Source organism: Euprymna scolopes, chromosome 26 (genome assembly GCF_053919585.1).
Source record: "Euprymna scolopes isolate OS-2025 chromosome 26, ASM5391958v1, whole genome shotgun sequence".
NCBI lineage: Eukaryota > Metazoa > Mollusca > Cephalopoda > Sepiida > Sepiolidae > Euprymna > Euprymna scolopes.
Window position 1 is genome coordinate 104,340,407 of NC_136507.1, and position 17,274 is coordinate 104,357,680.

Consider the following 17,274-nt stretch of genomic DNA (forward strand, 5'->3'; position numbering starts at 1 on the left):
TGTATTTAAGAATTCAGGTGATAGGTCATCTCCTTCTCAATACAGACCAATAAGTCTCCTGTGTGTCATGAGTAAGTTGCTGGAATCCATATTAAATAGAGAAGAAGTCAACCACCTCAGCAGAAATAACCTTCTTAGTGACATGCAATATGGTTTCCGTTCTGCTAGATGTGCTAATGGTTATATCTCATAGGATTAGTGAATCTCTTGGCAAAGGTTTCCTTTCTAGGGCAATTGCTCTTAACATATCAAAGGCCTTCGATAAGGTATGGCATAAAGGCCTACTTCACAAGGTTTCCAGCTACGGTATATCTGGAAATGTTTTCTCACTTATTAAACCATTTCTCTCTGATAGGCTCATAAGAATAGTGGTTGATGGGCAGAAATCAGAAGCCCACAGTATTAATGCTGGAGTCCCTCAGGGGTCCATCCTGGGCCCAACTCTTCCTGATCTACATCAACGATCTCCCAAAACACATACTTAAATCATTTGTTGACATCTATGCTGATGACACGATCATCTATGGCAACACATCAAAGGCTGTAAATGACAAAGTTCTTTCTGATTCTCTCTCCTCTTATCTTGAGCAAGTGGTACAATGGGGGAAGAGGTGGCTGGTTACTTTTAATGCATCTAAAACCAAGTTCCTATCTTTACATCATTAACGCTCATCAATTGAAATGGATGGCTCTTGTCTTGGGGAGGGTCCATGTTTTAACAAGTTTCTGGCATTGACTTTTACTCCTGATCTGAAATGGAACACGTACATCAAGTCTGTTGCCAAGGTTGCTGGAAAAATTATGGGATCCTTCTACCGCTCCAGTAGATATCTCACTGCTAATGCAATTCTCTATCTATATAAAAGCCAAGTACGTCCAAGGATCGAGTACTGCTGCCACATTTGGGCTGGAGCTACTAAAAACAGCCTATCCTGCCTTGACAGAGTAGGAAATAGACTTCGTAGTTTAGTGGGGGATGCGCTTTTTCTCTTCCCTGCAACCTCTCTCCCACAGAAGAGACGTTGCGAGCCTGTCTTTGTTTTATTTCCATCTTTTGTTTGTTATTTCCATGGCAAGTGCTCGTCTGAGCTCCAATCTCTGCCCCCCCCCTTGCCAATCTTTCACAAAAAACATCCATCTAGCTGAAACCACTGTCAATTATTTTCCCCACTCTTTATCTGTGCCTAAATCAAAACGTAGATTCCATGAACAAAGCTTCTTTCTTGGAAGTGCACGCCTGTGGAATTCTCTTCCGTTTGCCTGTTTCCCATCTGACTACAACTTGGATGTCTTCAAGTCCAGCATAAACAAATTCCTGATGAACCTCCTCCTTAAGTAAGACACTTTATCAAATCTTCATTACTAATGATTACTACGATACTATCCCATTGATTACTGTACAAGCAATAACCCTTATCCCGAGTGGCTCCCAGGCCTTGATAAGTGGTGACTACCATGTAAAAAAAAAAAAAAAAAAAAATTAAAAACAGATGAGAAATTCAATTTTGATTCAATGCTAAATTAAAATATTAATTCATAAATTTCAAAAATGATAATATTAAAAACGATAATATAATTAATATATTAAAAACAGATGAGAAAATGCAAGTTTGGTTGAATGTTACATACCATCCATTTCAACAAGTAATTCTGATTTAACTCTCCGACTCGTTTCATGTTCGTCCCCTCCCCTACGTGAACAAATCGAATCGATTTCATCAATAAATATAGTGCTAGGAGCATAGAATCTCGCCTGAAAATAAATGTAAAAAAAAAAAAAAAAAAAAAATTCAAACATTTTAAAGAATCTATTCAAATAATAATAATAAAAAACTTTTGTAAATGTTTATAGCAATAAACAATATTTAAGAAAGTACTTTAACAAGAAAGAAGTCACAATTTCTTTGTTTTTAGACATTTTTTTCAGGAATTTTTTTTTTAAAGGTTTTTTTGGAAGTGTTTTGGAAGGAATTATTTTTGTTGCTAAGACCACAATTCAGTACGAGTGTGTTTACATTGTGTTTACAGTGAAAGAAAATAATATTTATACATTTGTAAAATTAACATCTAATATATAAAGTATAGTCAGTCTTATTTCTTTTCTTAGCAATAGTATTATTCCGACCAAATCAATATTTGATTCTGGTTTGACACTTTTTCTTATGAATAAAATACAATTAGATTTAATTCCTCCCAGAAAATACTTTGTACAATCAGAATTATTTTTAAATGGCTGCCATCTTAAAAGAGGGACATAACTCTGTATTTATTTATACAGTCACTTGCCAAAATATATTTTTGAAAAAAAAATAAAATAAAAAGTGAAACAGCAGAGTTTACAAAAAGAAAAACAAAAACAGATCAAATAAACAATACTGAGCAACACAGAGTAGGTACAGTAGTTTTATATACTTCCAAAGCTTAGATTTACTTTAAATTTATACAGATGATGGAGTTTGATGTAAAATTAACAAATATTAAGAAAAAAAAGTCAAGATGGACAAGTATTCAGACAATCTTCAAAATTTAACATAAAAATATATTTTTTTTTTAAATGATAACTGGCATAGATAATTTTTTTTAATTTTCATATAAACATTTAGGTACATATGATGAGATTGACATTAAAACTGTTTTGCGGTTAAAATCAATTTAGTATCACTATGTGTCGTTATTTTCATGGAAAGTGTTCGACTGAGCTTCAGTCTATGGTCCCCCCTCGCCAAACTTTCACAAGAAACACTCGTCTATCTGAAAACACTATCAATAATTCCCCTCACTCTTTATCTGTGCCTAAACCTAAACGTAGATTCCATGAACAAAGCTTCTTTCCTAGAACTGCACGCCTGTGGAATTGTCTTCCGTTTTCCTGCTTTCCATCTGACTACAATATGGTTGTCTTCAAGTCTAACATAAACAAGTTCTTGATGAGCCGTTCCATATAAGTTATCAAATTTATCGAATTGGTTACTATATTGTCCAATTTCTACTGTACCCGCTTTAACCCTTATCCTCGAGTGGCCTCGATAATATGGTGATGCCTGTGTAAGAAAAAAATAGAAAAAATGTTTTAATATTTTTACCATGAGCAATACAACAATACTTCCAATTCCTGCAATACCTGATTTTGTTAAAATCTCAATTATTCCAGCATATTTACACACTTTAAACAGGTTTTTCTTCAGATTATCTGCGTAATACTAAATACATTTTTATTCAAAATGGTTTCTCATTTAATCATATCAAAAATACAAAACAACATGACACCATTTTTATCACCTATGCACGATATTTTTTAATCACCTATGCACGATATTTTTTAATCACCTATGCACGATTTTTTTTAAATCACCTATGCACAATTTTTTTTTAATCACCTATGCACAATTTTTTTTTAATCACCTATGCACAATTTTTTTAAATCACCTATGCACAATTTTTTTAATCACCTATGCACAATTTTTTTTTAAATCACCTATGCACAATTTTTTTTAATCACCTATGCACAATTTTTTTTTAATCACCTATGCACAATTTTTTTTAATCACCTATGCACAATTTTTTTTTAATCACCTATGCACAATTTTTTTTAAATCACCTATGCACAATTTTTTTATTACCTATGCACAATTTTTTTTATCACCTATGCACAATTTTTTTAAATCACCTATGCACAATTTTTTTAAATCACCTATGCACAATTTTTTTTTAATCACCTATGCACAATTTTTTTTTAATCACCTATGCACAATTTTTTTTAAATCACCTATGCACAATTTTTTTATCACCTATGCACAATTTTTTTTTATCACCTATGCACAATTTTTTTTTATCACCTATGCACAATTTTTTTTAATCACCTATGCACAATTTTTTTTTAATCACCTATGCACAATTTTTTTTAATCACCTATGCACAATTTTTTTTTAATCACCTATGCACAATTTTTTTTTAATCACCTATGCACAATTTTTTTTAATCACCTATGCACAATTTTTTATCACCTATGCGCAATTTTTTTTTTTTTTTGCATTCTGTTTAGACCATTTGGTTTATTACAATATTCATTGATGTGACCAGTTCTCAACCATAGTATTTTATGTTACAGGCTATTTTGTGATGCTGATGAAAAGCATGATTCGAAAAATATTTCTTATTTTATTTGCTAAGGAGTCAGCACTTATCAAGAAAAAAAAAACATTCAAAGATAAGAATTCAAATATTTGATTTTCAGATAATTTTTAAAGGAAATTAATTCAACTATATTTGAAATTATATAGAATGACATTTGTCCAGAATTCTCCATATGGAAAACAAAAATAAAGATTTGTATAATGTGCGTATCCATGACAGAAAGAAAATATCATACATTAAAAAAAAAAAAAAATCATCTAACGTGACCAAGATTTTTCAATACTCTTTTCTCTCCCCATGTTAAAAATGGCTTCCTAAAATCTTGCAAGTTTGAATTATTTGAAGTTATCTCTCTTGTTTCTTCAGACTGTTTTCAAAATGGTGTCACTAAACCATAATTCGTAGTTTAGCCATAAAACTTGATTTTTTTTTCTTTAAAAACAAAACTACTTGATTAATTTTATTATTTTTATACTTTCATAAACATATTTATTCAAATAAAAAGCTCATTTTTCAAATTCAAATGAAAAACTTATTTAAAAAAAAACATTTTTATAATTTCATAAACATTTCTTATAAAATTTCAAATAAAATAAAAACTTGTTTTTTTAAATTTTGTTATTAAAAGACTTATATTTTTATCTTTTTATAATTTTGTTAACTTTTATTGTATACTTCCAATGATATCCTTTTCTATTATTTTATTTCAATAAATCGCTTCACAATTGAAATACTGAAGAACAAGAAAAGTGTAGGAACTCATTTGCCTTGTCACCGCTTACAGTAGCAGTCACGCCAGAAATCAACCGACTATAACTGATTGAAGAAAGGCTGGAGAATTGGTTACTAAATGAATTGCAAATCTCACAGAAAACATATTTGGATTATGTTTCATCATGATAAGCAAGATAAGTTACTCTTCTACCTACCTAGATGAGTATTTCTGTTCTTGTTCAGAATCTCCCTATATTTAAAACAAAACATCTGTATGATGTACGTATCCATAAGGTAAAATACTAGCTTGAGAAACTGGCGCGGTCTATCCTTCTTTTGAGGGTAGATGGGACTCTCCTAAGCCGTGGTAGGCATCCCATCTAGTGATGGCGTCACGATAAAAAATACCCTTGATAGCCCTGGTGAAGCATCAAGTATTCAGCTACCAACAAGATTTGAATTACACTACAAACTTGTGCCGTGAGTTCAATCTCGGCTACGGCCACGCTGGATGGATGGACGATGAAATAAAAATATCACATTCCAAAATTCATGCAAATTGATCAAGTAGTTTTATTTTTATAAAGAAAATTATTTTAAGCGATTAATGAGAATTCATAGGCATTACAAAATAAATCTAGTAAGTATGGATTATTGTTGACTTATCTCCCCTTGTTTCTTGAAATATTTTTCAAGATGGCGGGTGAGAGTCACTTCTTGGATTCTCATAAAATTTAATTTTCTTATTTAAAAATAAAACTACTTAATCAATTTATGTGATTTTTGGAATATGATATTTTGTTTTGTCATGGATATGCACATCATACAGATTTTTCTTTATTGTCGTTTTTAATATAGGAGACATTCTGGACAAGGAACAGAAAAGCTTTATTATTTTGGAAGAACTGCTGTTTTTTTTTTTTTAATTTTTTTTTTGACAAATGTAAACTAAAACTTTTTTTATCCCAACTGAACTTGTCATATCTGAATAAAAAAAAGGGCGTGTCCATGATAAAAAAAAAAGTACAATCTTGGTGATGATAATGAGATATATAAATATTCACCCTGGGTGGGCTTTGTCGGTTCTTTCCACTAAGTCAAGCAAGTCATGGATTACTTTATTCCACCTTGGGCTTTTCAATGCATCCTGTGTAGCGATTTTGAAACACTGCCTTTTCTAGCTTGGTTACATCGTTTGAAAAATTGTGAAAATAACAATCAAGATTAGAATAATAGTCCGAATCATCTGATTTTTAACAAATGTGAAAAAACTGCAAACATTAGAAAACACTAGATTAGATTGAACGCAGCAGAAAAAACAAAACTAATACAAGAGATGTATTTTGAGCGCCCAAGTACGCAAGTCAACTCTGACTTTCAACATTTCATCTATTGAGCCTTCCACAAAGAAAATGAATTGTAAAAAGAACCATTTACTTTGTAACAGAGCGAAATAATGTCACTGTAAGAAAAAAGACAGATTTCCCTTGATTTAGTAATGTATCGACTAGCAGGACCCGTGGAAATTCCACAGGGGACTCATTCATATGTAATATATTGATGTTGGCATTCTGTAGATGTACAGTATAAATAGAGACGCTCTGATATTATTGTAGCTTTTATGTTAAAACTGCAAAAGTATTTTTCTAAACTAGCATGAATGCCCGGCAAAGCCCGGTTGTAAAATACGCTTAAATATGATATTTTAATTCTTGCAGATTTCATATATATTATTATAACTCTATAATACTCAACACCCTGTCCTTTCCAATTTGTCCCTCTTATAACCGCTATTCCCCTCATATGTAAATTAATCCTATATTTACAGAGTGGAACAAAAAAAATTATTGCCATAAAAAAGACATGATTCCATTTCTGTTTGATGAAAAGCAGTTTTCTTTTTTTGTTGAAGATCATCTACTAGTTGGTCAGCTGTGTACAAATCTTAAGAGTGATAGGAGCCTTCTATCATGTCTAAAAGTGATACAATGTTCAACAGGCGAGATCGGAGATGCGCCACTGTACAACTCATGCTCTCCACTGATCCAAGTTATGACAACAGGACCATTGCCAGCACCCTCAAAATGCATCGCTGGGGTGCCACGAATAACAGGGATGTGCCCAGGGTGATGAAAACAAAGTTTCTAACCACAGTTCAAAGTCGGCTTGAAAGTCAACACCAAAGTGTACCTGGATGTGCTGAAGAGTGTGGTGATCCCCTGGTGCAATCAGATGGCTGGTGGCAGACCCTGGGTGTGGCAGAAGAACTCAGCACTGGCCCACAAGTTCAAAGAGACCCAGGCTTGGCTTTAGAAGGAATGCTACGATTTTATATTGTTCTCTCACTGTCCTCCTTCATTCCTCCCCGAACCTTGGTCATACGTCGAGAACTATCACTAACATCATCTCCCACAACACCAAAGCCGGCTTAATTGCTACCATCTGCCAAGTATTCGCCGAGCTCTTGCTGGCGCTTGTGAAAAAAGTATGCTTCCAGTTCTGGACTCATATCAAAGCGGTGATTGAGGCTGAAGGCGGCTACATTGAATATATGTCAGCTTTGCTACATAATCAAGTTACCGAAATTGATTTTTTCGATAAAACTTTTAAAATAAAATTGTAGTGTTGTTTTATGTCGAGCGACAACTTCATCATTCCACCCTGTATATAAAGAATTCATATACACACTTAGGTTTTCCTTTTTTGCTTTCCTGGTCTGTTACCTAACAGGCCAAACAGATGCGCTGACGCTTGTGCAAGTAGTATCTACTATATTCTTTCTTGCCGATAACCTGATTACATAAGAGAAAGATTCATGAGAGAATTTGAATATTACCATTTCAAAAAGAAGTTTGACAAGCCTTTCAGATTCTCCTCGCCATTTGGATGTGAGACTCGAAGAAGAAACATTAAAGAAAGTTGTGCCGCATTCAGTTGCGAGGGCTCGAGCAAGCATCGTCTTACCAGTACCAGGTGGTCCAACCATGAGAACTCCCTAAGCAAGGAGAAATAATTACAAATAACATAAATTTAAGAAAATAAAAACAAAGTGTACATGAAAATATTAACAAAAAAAAAAAAGACATAAAGCAAAAAATAACATGAGAAGTAGAAACATTACACAAAATATAATTCTATTGATCAACAAGAAATCTGGTAGCAAGTAAGATTTATTATATAAAAAAAAAACATTCAGTATTTTTTGTACAAGATTTTTTGAATTCGTGCTTCCGTCAGACATGTTAGAAATGTGACTAACCATCTTTTATTCATTTACTTATATTTACTCCAAACACAGCAAATTGCCACCGATATGCAAGAGGCTACTGTGAATCAAGGACCATGTCTATAGAGAGACTCTAAGAAGGGAGTTGAGCAGCAAGATATCTATTTACATTATATTTAAACTTCTGCATGTTAATACACTAAGGGAAGCAGAAAACAAGGTCTAGCAGTTTGAGGGAAGAAACAGATTAGAAGGCTCTTTGGCATCGAGGGGCCACTACAATGAAAGCATAGGATTTTGTTGCCTGTGGGTTAATTGGGAGTATCTATGCCAAGGAGACACCAATGCTACTAATTTAGAACACATTCCATTAAATTACTTGTAAAACAAGCACATAGATGCAATACTGAGGTGATGGGATAGGGGTTGGAGCTTGGCTGACAGTGTGGGATCTATTAGGTTTGAAACTCTTTTTTTGGATCCTACCCAATAGAGAGAGACTAGTGGTTGATGCACTAGCCCATAAGTGCCAAGAACATTGCATGTATGGCGAATGATAACTTTGCAAAGACATAGGATACAAGTGCTAAGTCAGAATCTTTTCTCAGAGACAATCTTCTGGAGGTTGAAGCTTTAATCCTCAGTACAGGTGATACTAAGAATACAATTATGAATTACTGAAGATTTCTACATGGTCATAGCTACGGAACCAGAATCCAAAGACCCCCACCCCCGAATAAAATAAAAAGGTTCTGTTATTCAAAATTCTATATTGATTCCAGTATTCAACAAGACAAACCTGAAATGGGTCGGAGGTTATATGGTCGAAAATGTTGCGAGAATAACATTCAAGGCGGCGAGAACAATAAGCCAAATCAAATAAAATACAAATTACCAAAATTTATCGAAAAAATCTGAAATGTAATATTTAATAATCATTGGCAAACAATATGTAAGGAAATGTAACGTTGTCTGGGAACCAATACGTTGTAGTTCTCAGTCACAAAGCAGACGAAAATAGAAAAGAACTTTAAATCGCTTTTTCTTTGTAACAACAACATTTCATCATTGTTACGACTGTGATGTCACCTATGTGATCTCAAAGTGATCCATGTCTCTAATGTGATCATTCTCTTTCTCTTTTTAATAGTCTTTTTCTCTTTACTGGGTGATACAGCATGCACTTGCATCTGCGCTATGTTACAGAAGAAGCTTGTCGAATGGCTGTCCATCAACTCTTATATTTCCAAAATTGCAATATCAAATGGTTGGGTTTTATGTAAAAACTAGACTACCCGTGACACGTTGGGTCAGTATGTTATATTAGCTATGGAATTAATGTATGAGTGTGACACTTGTGACGTAAAGAAAATAGTTTTTTTATGACATAACAGAAACATTTCTATGAAAGTATATTAAAATGAAAAAAGAATACAGATAGATTTCTAGGAATCGTTCTGTTTATAATTGTTTATTTATTAGTTGAAAGTACAGAATAGTTAAAAAATACTCTCCCCATGTTAAGAATGGCTTTTTAAATAGAAAATGAAAAAAAAATTGAACTTTTTTTTTACATTTATTTTAAACAAACATTCATGACCCATTGGGTCAAATATTTACTTTATATGTTAATAATAAGGTCAATAAAACTAATTAAGACAATGCGGAAATGAACAATGTAAAAAAAAAAAAAAAAAAAAAAAAAAAAAAAAAAAAAAAAAAACAGTATTAACAATTGTTTATTTGGATAATTTAAACGCGAAAAACAAAACAATTGGGACGCTGAAAACATACACAGTAAAACAATGTTTTATTGTCGAGTTGATTATTTGTTTACGCTGTCATGGGTTTATATTTGTGTACGCATGCTCAATCGGAAGTCGTAAACTGGATGTTGGGTTACAACACCCGTTACAAGGTCATTTGAGTTTTATAATTATATAGATTGAGATATTTGTTTAAACATCATATGTTACAGATTTTTATTTTAAAAAAATATCATCCCTTATTGAGAGAGAAGAAAGTTTGGTGCTCGTCCAAGATTCTCCCTATCTAAAAAAGAAAAAAACAAAGGAAAATCTATATGATGTACATACTCGTGATGAAAAGAAAATATTATACACCAAAAGTCATGTTTTATTTTTAAATAAGAAAATCAAATTTTGTGGCTAAATGAACAATGATATAATGACACCATCTTGAAAACAAGGAAAATAACTCAAAATAATTAAAATGAGATTTTAGAAAGCTATTCTTAACATGAAGAGACTAGAAAGATTTAAATTGAATAAAAAAATTTTTTTTTAAATTTGCTAAAAAATTATTTTCTTCATAAAAATAAAACTACTTGACCAATTCATGTGATTTTTGGAATACGAATTTTTCCCCATCACAGATACATGCATCTTACAGATTTTTTTTTATTTTTGTATTTTTAATATGGGGGAGAGGGGTCTGAATGAGGATTGAAAGTTTTCATCATACCTTCCATGGACGTCTGATCCCTTTAAAAATATCTGGCCGGATAAGAGGAAGGATAACTGCTTCTTTTAATAAAGATTTTGCTTCAACTAAATCAGCAATATCTGACCTGAAATTAGAAAAAAAAAATAAATAAATAAATAATAATAATAATATTCAAAACTTAAAAAAAGAAATTCACCCAAACACAAATCAGGAATTAAATTGATTTAAGACACCTTTAAATATTTCATTAAAATAATAAGGTGTTATTTAGAAAAGTTTTATCCAAAGTCTAAAAATATACATAATTTTGTTTACAAGCATGTCCTGTATATGCTCATTTAGATTGGGAAGAGGGGGATCACCCCCGCCCCCAGACAAGGCATGAAACCACTTGATGTAAAGAGCTAAAAAAAAAAATTCCAACGCTCGCGACTTCTGGTTTCACGATGAACACATCAGCTAAGACATTAGTTTTTTTCACCTTTTTTTCCTCCTTCACGTTACGGGTTCGAGCCTGCCTGCCTAATACCACTTTTTTTTAACACCTCTCTCCACCCGGGATGCCTACTGTTTTGATCCCCCACCTACTACCACTTTTATTTTTACCCCCCCCCCCTCTTGGGTTCCTTACTACACCATCTCTCCATACCCGGGCAACGCTAGGTACCTTTGCTAGTCTATATATATAAAAGTGAAAATGTGTGTGTGTGTGTTTGTATGTCTCGCAAAAACTTTCAACAGGCGACAGATTTTCACGAGATTCATATCATTTTGAAGCCCGACATCTTGGACGATAAATATCGAAAAATTGGGCCAAAACATTAATTCCTTCACCCTAAATTGGGCCTTTTTCTACAAGGAGGGTGCTGAAAAAATCGTTCCGTCATTTTCTCTCCTCTTGCTACTATGACAATGACGTCATGTTTGAACTAGAAAACGTTGACGTTAGTTTAAACCATCTACAAGTGTTTTTAAAGGTTTAATTTTATCCGTTATTAAGTGTATGGCTCTTTGGCGTAAGGGTAACGTGTCGGGCATTTTTTCTGCCTTAGCCTCAATGTTTTGGGTTCGAGCCTGTCTTTCTACCTAAACTTTTTTTCCTCTTTTACACCTTTTTTTTTCCTTCTTTTTTTTTTACGTTTGTTCGCTGTTTTGCTTTGTTTTGGTTTTTCCAATTTTTTTTAACATCCTTTTTTTTTTTTTTTTATAATATTAAAACAGGGTCACCCTCTCCTACATACACACCTCCAAACACCTGGGCAACGCTGGGTACACCCCCGGTAGTTCAATATATAAAATGCAAAATGTGTGTGTGTGTGTGTGTGTGTGTGTGTGTGTGTGTTTGTATGTCTGCCAAAACTTTTGACAGACGCATCGGACTATGACAAAATTTGTATTGTTAGAAAGATCAATCTCTCAGATGAAAAATATCTAAAAATTGACCAAAAGATTAATTCTGTGCTGATCAACTGGGCTTTTTTTTTGCAAGGAGGGGGATCAATATTTTTACCAAAATTTTTTCAAAGTCATACATCTAGCGATCTCAATGTATGTTTAAAAGACGTTATTTCGAAGGCCCGTGACATCATAAATCACTGTAGCCGAGATGGCTAGCACGTTTGCTTTTTTTCAGCTCCTTTTCCTCTTTTGCATTACTGGTTCAAGCCTGCCTACTGCGGCTTTTTTTTTTGCGCTCACACAGGTACTCGCTATTTTGATTGAAACAAACGTTCATTTATTTTTTTTTAGAGCTGAGGATTGGTTGCTCAATAGCCTTAGTATACCACTTCTCTCCACCCAGACAATGCTGGGTACCCCCGCTAGTTTATCATAAGGGATAAAATCAGAAGAAAAGAGTATTTAAAAAAAAAAAAAAAATGTCTCTCGGTTGTATCTCATTTGGGGGTGCCTCAGATTCATTTGATCGCAAACCAACAATAAAATCCAAAACATTAACTTACCAATGAACATCAGGATTTCTTTGGAGAATATCTCTTTCAAGGTTTGCTACAAGTTCCTTATCGACACCTGGTGGATCAAATTTCTTTTCTTCATCCTCCTGTCGAGATCAAAAGAAAGAGTTGAAGATTAGAACAGACAGATTGTAATGGAACTGTTTAAACAGGATCACGTGCAACAGAAAGGCTGTTATACTTCAGAATTCTTTTAAGATGTCCATTTCTCACTTATTTTAACATTCACCTCCAGAATAGGTTCTAATCTTGGAAGGGCACCATCCACTCTGAAATTCGAGTCATTTAATTTTCTCCAACTTAAATCCCACTACAATTTAGAGATCAACGTGCCAATAAAAGCAAGAGAATTCTTGACTCTGACCAAAACGTTCTCTAACTAGAATTCAATAACAATGCAGATACGACTCAAACAGTAATACTAATATGACCCAACATGGACTCAAACAATAACATTGATACAACCTAACACCGAATCAAACAATAAGGCCAATACAACCCAACACAGAGTCAAATAATAACGTTAATAATTACAAATGCTAACACAATCCAAGAGCAACCTATGAAGTTACTCTCGAATGACTTTGGTGTTGTCTTCATACAGCTCTTGGTAGAGTGCATTCTTATATTCCAAGGGGTGTTCAGTAAAAGGAAGTACACACTGTTCTTGGGTACTTCTGCACATGTCTGTCACAATCAACTTATTCTAAAGCAAGATCTTGTGATGACAATGCTACAGACTGATAAGCAGCCAAGGCTGGCATGTGTATGCTGTAAAGAAACGGCAGCCACAAACCACAAACTGTTGAATTTCGAGGCAAGGGTTTTGATCATGTAAAATAGACTTTTTTTTCTTTTTTTTTTTTACAAAGGAGTCACCACTTATCAAGGCCTGAAGGCCACTCAAGGATAAGGGTTACTGAGTGTACAGTGGTCAAAGGGAACATATCGTAGTAATCGTTAATAGTGGGAAATTGGTAAATTGGATACTTAAGGGGATGGCTTACCAGAATTTGTTTACACTGGACTTAAAAACAACCATATATTAGTCAGTTGGAAAACAGGAAAACGGAAGAGTTCCACAGGCATGCAGTTCTAAGAAAGAAGCTTTGTTTATGGAATTTACGTTCAGTTTTAGACACAGATAAAGAGTGGGGGAAATTATTAATGGTGTCGCTAAATGGGGGAAATTATTGCTAGAGGAGTGTTTTTTGTGAAAATCAGGCCAGGGGGACCATAGATTGGAGTTTAGATGAGCACTTGCCATGAAAATAACGATAAAGCAGAGATAGGCTCGCAACATCTTTTCTGTGGGAAAGAGGTTGCAGGAAAGAGAAAAAGGCATACCCCACTGCTCTGTTGGCAGTTCAGAATAGCTGAATAAAAGTGAGATTTTTGCTTGAGGATCAATTCGCTTTTTAGACACCACATCATCTGCATGTGTTCTGAATGAGTGTTGGCCTATTTTTTATTTTTTGATGTCAATGAAGAGAAGAAATAATGACTACTGCTGCTGATATTAAGAGTGAACATCTTCCCTGGTTGGTTAAGGGAAAAAAGAAAAATAATCCAGCACGTTGCATAAATATTGAGAGCTGGCATTTTGTGTGGTTTTTCAACTCTTAATAATGTACGTGACTGAAATAGGAATTAATTAACCAAACATTTCAGATCTCTCAAGCCAAAGACTTCAATTTTAGATATTTTGTAGAATCTCATTCATGTAATGGATTTTAATAAAAATTGGAAAAAAGATTTTTTTAATTATACCTGTCCCAGGAAAAGTATTCTTCTAATTTTTTTTTTTTTTAGAAATCATTTTCAATTGTAACATTTTAATTGTTCAGAGGGCATGTCTTATGAAAAGAAAGTGAAAAAATGTAAGAATGATCATATCGATGGAACTTACCCGTTTTTTCCCCTTTTCCCGTCCACCTCGATCTTTGTTACGCTCGGATACTGATGGTTTTGCACGTCGATCATTGGATGGAGCTGGCCTTGATACAGGTTTTTTGGGTTCTGACTTTTTCGGAGGTACTCGATGTACCCCTCCTCCTCCTCTGATATTTGGTGACGGTCTAAACAAAAAAGAAAACAAAAAACAAAACAAAGGATCGTTTAAAAAAAAAAATCAACATTTAAAAATTTGAGGTTATCTGCGCTTGGATATGTGAGAATTTTGGTATTTGTGCACTATAATGGAATTTATAACAAATGCACTTCGGGTAATGACATTACATACTTATCAAAATTAGTATAAACTCCAAACATTACAAAAAAATGATCCAATAAGAAAATAATTACAAGTAAAAATAGAATTTATTGAATTATCAATTTTTATTGTATGTTTTAATGTGGAAAAGTTATGTGACCAATTCTGTATGACAAACTGCCTTATCTACGTTTTTCTTGAAATTTGAAATTGAGAAAATAGAAAATATCCAATCACCAGTGTCTATGATTTTTTGTGAAAAATAGCCACATCATCTACTGGATTATTTTTTGTAATTAAAAAAAGATTTATACTAATTTTGAGAAGATGTGTACATACATAAGTGTTTTTATCTGAAATACATTTGTTTGAAACTCCATCATATTGCATAAGCACCAACATTGTTATCCAACAAAATGTACATTACATTTTAAAAAAAAATTTTTTTTAATTATTTATTAAACTTTTTTAATATAAACAATGCAAGCAAATATTTTGTAAGTAAAATTTTTTTCTAAATAAAAAAAGATTAAAATTTGAGAAAAGTTTTTTATATTTTACAGCTGGTCAAATATTTTGGATAAGACTGTCTTACAAATGAGACAGAATCAGAAAACAAGTCTGTTAACAGAAATAGCCCAAAAGAATCGCTAAAATAATACACCAAAACCTTCTATTGCAAAAACTGAAATAATGAACCGACAGCATGCCAAGTATTTTCTGGATGAATTTACACAGGACTATATAGATAAAGAAAGATCTATAGACTGGCTAAAAAGAGTATCACTCCCCTATGATCAGGAAAGGATTATAATAGCTACTTAAAATCAAGGTTTGATGACCAATGCTTTTGAAAAAAGACGGGTGGTCTCAGCATTGACAAATGCTACACAAAAGTAGATAGTTTAAACCACCTGAAATCCAGCTGTAAAGTTTTGCTGGGAGATGGTTACTATATGATCAACCTAATGGAATAAATAAATGTCTCCACTGGATGATCTGTAAGAAGTTGAATATCAAATGCAGCAAAAAGTCCAGGGAACATATACCAAAAAGAACAGTTGGAAATAAGTCGTACACCATTCAATATGACGATGCAATTCCTACAGCTATGTGCCTAGAAAAGAGTGCTATTAAACATGACAGTGATATGGGACAAGAAGGAGTAAGAAGCAACCTTAGAAGTTAATTTCCCCAATGATGCCAGGTTAAACAGAGATCAGAGGTAAAAGATAATAAAATACCAAAGTCTTATGTACAATATGAAAAGAAACTGGAATCTTAGGAAGATCTTCATCATTCCAGTAATTATAGGTGCAACCGGACTCATGAAAAAAAAAAATCTCCAAAACTATGTTGCAATATGCCCGGTGAATAAAGTGCAAAAAAAATTGCACTGAAAGAAACAGAATCTTAAAAAGGTTCTGCAGTTGGAATGTATTACCAGTTCAAACAAAATAAGAAAATTAAAAACGTTTCTTCCTCTTCTGCAGAATACGATCCATCATGTCAAAAAATGCGATTGGTAATAAAAATTCAAAATCCTTTATGCAATCCAACCATCTTTGGTACAAATAAAGTCTATGCCTGACTTGTCCACCAAGGTTTAATCAGGAATGTCCGACAGCCTTTGTTTTATCAACGTTCAATTATATGTAAGGCTATGACAACAGCATATTCTTTTCATTGTTTTGACTCTTGAGTATGTATCCGACACAGTTAATCAACCAAGAACCACATCACTCTATATAAAAGCATATAAGATATCAACGGATACACACTCGAGAGTCAAAACAATGAAAAGAATATGCTGTTGTCCTAATCCTAATTATGTTGAAAATGTGAACCTAGATATGAAAGGCAAAATTGTCAAAAACTTGACAATTGTCTCTCTTGGTACTGATCCAATTTGGCTCTTTTCAGTTCAGGATTTATTTTGATAACCATTATCTTTGTGATAACTTCAGATAAAAATTTGGAGAAGTCCCGTCAGGATCTTGGAGTAAATCTTAAGTAAAGACAAAATAAAACCTTCCAGTTTTTATTGGTAGTTGTTGTTCCTTTGATGATGATCTACAAAATAAAGCTTTAGCAGAAAGAACAGGATGAAGTAGAGAATAAGGACCCTAACCGATTTCACTGTGAAGAAAGAAAAAAAAGAGACACATTTCGGTTGACAACGGTTTAACTTTGACCTTCGCCCACACATTGGCTCTGTAAACAAATATCGAACCAACAAAACTTTAAACCAAACTTTGTATTGCGATATATTCTTTTTAGTAATAATAAAAACAAGTTATATTATTATATCGCAACAATAAAACTTTTTAAACCTAACTTTGGATTTACATATTTTTTTTTAAATAATAAAAATGAGTTAAATTATTTACTCGCGACCATTATTTTGTAGAGTACGTTTATATGTTTACATAACTTTTTACAAAACATTTTATGGGGAAGAGGATTTTCCCTGCATTAAAAACCGATGTAAGAATTGAGAATTTAGGACATTGCTGATCTTTCCTGTTAGCTAAGAAATCCTTTGAGAC

The 17,274-nt window shown here is 33.1% G+C and overlaps 1 protein-coding gene across 2 annotated transcripts in view; it reads right to left on the reverse strand.

Annotated features, from left to right (window-relative positions):
• LOC145248333 (katanin p60 ATPase-containing subunit A1-like) overlaps positions 1-17,274 on the reverse strand; it is a 42,940-nt gene that overhangs the window by 5,120 nt on the left and 20,546 nt on the right. For both annotated transcript variants that reach the window (XM_080110241.1, XM_080110242.1), the window contains exons 5-9: positions 14,423-14,591; positions 12,502-12,599; positions 10,559-10,664; positions 7,685-7,843; positions 1,630-1,753 (exon numbers count right to left, since the gene is read on the reverse strand). In XM_080110241.1, coding sequence (XP_079966367.1) covers positions 1,630-1,753; positions 7,685-7,843; positions 10,559-10,664; positions 12,502-12,599; positions 14,423-14,591 — 656 coding nt within the window. The remainder of the gene's footprint in view (positions 1-1,629; positions 1,754-7,684; positions 7,844-10,558; positions 10,665-12,501; positions 12,600-14,422; positions 14,592-17,274) is intronic.